The sequence below is a fragment of the Myotis nattereri genome (genome assembly GCF_964212035.1).
Source record: "Myotis nattereri genome assembly, chromosome: 3".
NCBI lineage: Eukaryota > Metazoa > Chordata > Mammalia > Chiroptera > Vespertilionidae > Myotis > Myotis nattereri.
The window spans coordinates 187382551-187386669 of NC_138077.1; the positions used below are offsets into that span (position 1 = coordinate 187382551).

Sequence of the window (4119 nt, forward strand, 5' to 3'; positions counted from 1 at the left end):
ACCACAGTCCTAAGAGAGAATATTCAGGGTCAGGCTGCTGGTTCCAGAAGGGTTAAGTCACCCCCCTCTCTCCCCATCACCCTCCCCCCAGGAGCCAGTGGTGACAGCTGAAGCCATGTGAGTTGGATCCTGAATGAGGCTTTATCTCTGGCTCTTCGTCATCGGCCACCGTCCACCATCCACCATGGCACCAGCTCCCTCGGCCAGCCGGGATGGGACAGGCAACTGAGAGAGCCAGAGAGGTCAGCTGGGGAAGGGGGTTCCCTGGAGGGGTGGGGTGCTTTATAGGGGGAAACTCTCCTGGGGTCATTGGGGAGGCATCCCAAGCAGCAGTGCTGGGGAGGGGGCTTTCCTGGGTGGTGTTCCAGGGGACATGGGAGGATTCCCGGGGATCATCCCCACAGCCCCCAGGAGAGACCATGGGGGGCAGGCGGGCTGGCGAGGTAACAACAGTGATTCTCCCTCACAGATGATGGTGCCTTTGCCCTGGACTGTGAGAGGAATAGGACTTCGGGCTTCCAGCTGCCAAGCAGGTGGTGGGGGCTCCAGGCCATGATCTGTACCCTCTAACCCTGGTGCTGCCCTCTGCCCTGACTTCCACCAGACCCGGCCATGTCGGAAGGAGAGGCGCCTGCCCCGCGGGGCCGGGCGCTGCCCCCAGATGTGCTGGCAGAGCAGGTGGAGCTATGGTGGTCCCAGGAGCCGCGGCGCTCGGCACTCTGCTTTGCCATGGCGGTGGGCCTCGTGGCTGGCTGCGGGGCAGGCGGCGTGGCACTGCTCGCCTCCACCAGCAGTCGCTCGGGCGAGTGGCGGCTGGCAGTGGGCACTGTGCTCTGCCTGCTGGCGCTGTTGGTTCTGGTTAAGCAGCTGATGAGCTCAGCCGTGCAGGACATGAACTGCATACGCCAGCCCCAACATGTGGCCCTGCTGCGCAGCGGCGGCGGTGCCGACGCCCTCGTGGTGCTGCTCAGTGGCCTGGTGCTGCTGGTCACCGGCCTGACGCTGGCCGGGCTGGCCGCCGCACCGGCCCCTGCCCGGCCACTGGCCGTCATGCTGTCCGTGGGCATCGCCCTGGCTGCCTCCGGCTCACTCTTGCTACTGGGCTTGCTGGTGTATCAGGTGGGCGTGAGTGGGCACTGCCCTCCCCTGCGTGCAGCTGCCCCCTCCATGCACAGTGACCACAGTGGCAGCGGCAGCATCTTCAGCATCTCAGGACGGCTCTCTGCTGGCCAGCGTCATGAGACCACATCCAGCATCGCCAGCCTCATCTGACCCAGCCAGAGCCCTTGCCACAGCTGCCTCAACCTCATGGACCTGTGCTGGCATGTGAGTGTGTGTGTTTGTGTGACTGTGTGTGTGCACCTCCCCAGGACGGTCCGGCCCTACGGGAAGGTGAGTGTGTGTCTTCTTGGAACTGGGTGTTGTGTCCATGGAACCGTCAGAGGCTGCCTGTCTGCACTGGGGTCTCCAGGCAGAAAAGTATCTGGGGCCCCTGGAGATTCTGGGCTCGCTCCTATTCCCAACACCCCTCCAAGCCAATCCTGCCCTCTCGCACTCATCAGGGACTTACCCAGGAGTGACTGCTGCCCACCCCGGAGGCCGCACCAGCAAGTCTTCATTTAGGAGAATCACTGGTGGCGGAGTGGGCTCCGGGGCGTGACAGGCCTGCGTTGGAATCCCCCTCGACCACTTCCCAGCTGGGCAACTTGGGCAAGTGACTCGGCTTCTCTGAGTCTCAGTTTTTGAGAGTCATGGTTGTGGTCATCAATTCTGAGGACCGAGTATGGAAGGACGGGGTACGTTACAGATGTGCATTAAAAGTGGTGGCTGCTTGTTACTGTCACTGTCTTTACATCCCAGCTCACCTAGAGACCTTCCTTCCCCTCTCTCACACCCACCCCATCCCAGTTCCGTGCCCAAAGCGCCTGCAGGTGTCCTCAGTAAGGCCTGTGGTTCCTCCTCTCAGCTGCTGTGAAGCCGAGGGGAGAGGGGGCGTAGGGGTGCTCAGCTTCGGGAAGATGGTGGGTTTCTGGGCCCAGAGAGGGCAGGGGGTCCTTGCCATTAGCTCATGTGCTGGTTCTCGATGAATCCTCAGGTATTGGGGTTTTGTCAGCTGGTGACTCAGGAGGCTGCTGCTCCCTGCCCGCCTCTGCAACCGGAACATCCCGGTCCTGGTCCGTGTCCTCGCTGCACGGGCTGGCCTGACTCCGGGTTCCGGGGCACAGGAGGGCTGTGTGAAACCCCCTTGGGTGCTAAGAGTCACTTCCTGCTTGAGGTCCACCCTGGAAGGGATCTCCCGTCTCTGGTGCGGTCATCAATCTCCACTCCCTGGGTGCCCAGGGCAAAGTTTCACCAGAAGAGCGTTTCATCACTTCCTGCTTCACGAGGTGCAGGTTACAGGCAGCACCTCAGCCAGCAGAGAGGTCGGGGCCAGATGTGTTCAATGTAGACCTATAAGGGCTCCCACAAGAGAACATTGCTTCCAGCTGCCGAGATCAAGGCAGTCTCCTGGAGACAACACCGAGCTGCTGGATGAGGGCAAGGGTGTTGCCAAGCCAGGGAGAGAGCCGCGGGAGCAGAAGGAATAGGGCAGTGATGGCGAACCTATGACACGTGTGTCAGAGGTGACACGCGAACTCATTTTTTTGGTGGATTTTTCTTTATTAAATGGCATTTAAATATATAAAATAAATATCAAAAATAGAAGTCTTTGTTTTACTATGGTTGCAAATATCAAAAAATTTCTATATGTGACACGGCACCAGAGTGAAGTTAGGGCTTTTCAAAATGCTGACACGCCGAGCTCAAAAGGTTCGCCATCACTGGAATAGGGCGTGTCCGGGAGCAGCAGATATTTCAAAGGCACCTCGGACCCTCCATATATATTCAACTTGGAACCCCTCTTCTCGCTCTTAAACTAGCTCCCCCATCTCACCATTCACCCAGCATCCAGGTTAGAACCCTCAGCCAGGCCCAGACAGCATCCTCGCTCTCCCTCACCCCGTGTCCAGCACACACACCAGCTCCTGTGGACTTCCTTTGTAGATGTTCTTGTGATAATCAGACCTCCACACTCATCTCCCACAATCCTCTTCGTCTCGGCCTATTTGTGCAGCAGCCTCTCTACTGTTCTACCTACTTTTGTTCTTTTCTCCTCTTAAATGCAACTTCCCCTCCCCAACCCCAATATGTACACAAGGGGCCCCAGTGACTGCTAAAACAGAAATGCAAATTACCTTGAGATCCTCCTGTGGCCACACCTCTTGCAGGCTAAGGTGCAGACTTTAGCTGATTTGGTCTCTCCCCCCTCGAGTCACCCCGTGAGCCAGACATACTAGACTACTGCTGGGCCTCACCATGGTCTCTCCCTTCTCCCAGCCTCAGTATGTTCTTTCCTTGCCTTCATGTCCTTCAAGACTCACTTCTCTGGGAGTCTTCCCTGACTCTCTCCCCTGAACTAGAGAGTTGCCCCTTTCCTAGCCCAGACACTCAATTGTAGACACCAGTCTGCAATTCTTTCTCTGTGCACCTGTCTCCTTAATTGGGTGGTAAACTCCTCCTGGCAGGGTTTGGTCTTCTCACCGGTGTGTCCTTGTTCCCAGCACAGGCCTGACACCTAGTAGGTGCTTTGTTGGATGGCAATGTGTGTGCAAGGATCAGGGAGAGACCCACCTATAATTGGGAAGGGCAGGGAAGTTAGGCTGCTGTCCACTACTGGCCCGGACTCTTCTGAGGCCCCACACTGCCCGCCCCAGAAATTCTCGCTCTTCCTGGGTTCCCAGGAGGCAGCAAGCATTATCCCAGCTCCTGGGCCATTCGAGGACCACAGGACACCCCTCCATCCTGTCACACGGGGAGGAATCGTGTTTCTTTTTGGCTGAGACAGGGCTAGACTCTTCCATAATATTTCTTTTAAGAAACTAAAGGAAAACAGAAAACAGGCCCAGAAAATGGGGAGGGGAGGGGGAGGGTTCCATGGCACAGAGGTCTGGATGAGCAGCTACTCCAGGCAAGGCCCGTGCCAGGCTCTCCTGGGAAGGAGGCCGCATGCAGAATATGGTTTGTGCCCCCGATGGCCTACTTCAGACAGCAGTGGAGTAGACCTCTGCACACCCATCT

General features: G+C 57.8%; 1 protein-coding gene across 1 annotated transcript; it reads left to right on the plus strand.

Moving 5' to 3' along the window:
* Window positions 1-205: 205 nt before the first annotated feature.
* On the plus strand, window positions 206-1838 carry TMEM125 (transmembrane protein 125). The gene is made up of 2 exons (XM_081085764.1): window positions 206-242; window positions 470-1838. Exon 2 carries the CDS (start codon window positions 613-615, stop codon window positions 1270-1272), a length of 660 nt encoding a protein of 219 aa, XP_080941890.1. The 5' UTR covers window positions 206-242; window positions 470-612; the 3' UTR covers window positions 1273-1838.
* Window positions 1839-4119: the final 2281 nt, after the last annotated feature.

Bases quoted from the DNA above. Each gene is read 5' to 3' on its own strand.
- TMEM125 (XM_081085764.1), top strand. From the start codon at position 613: ATGTCGGAAGGAGAGGCGCCTGCCCCGCGGGGCCGGGCGCTGCCCCCA.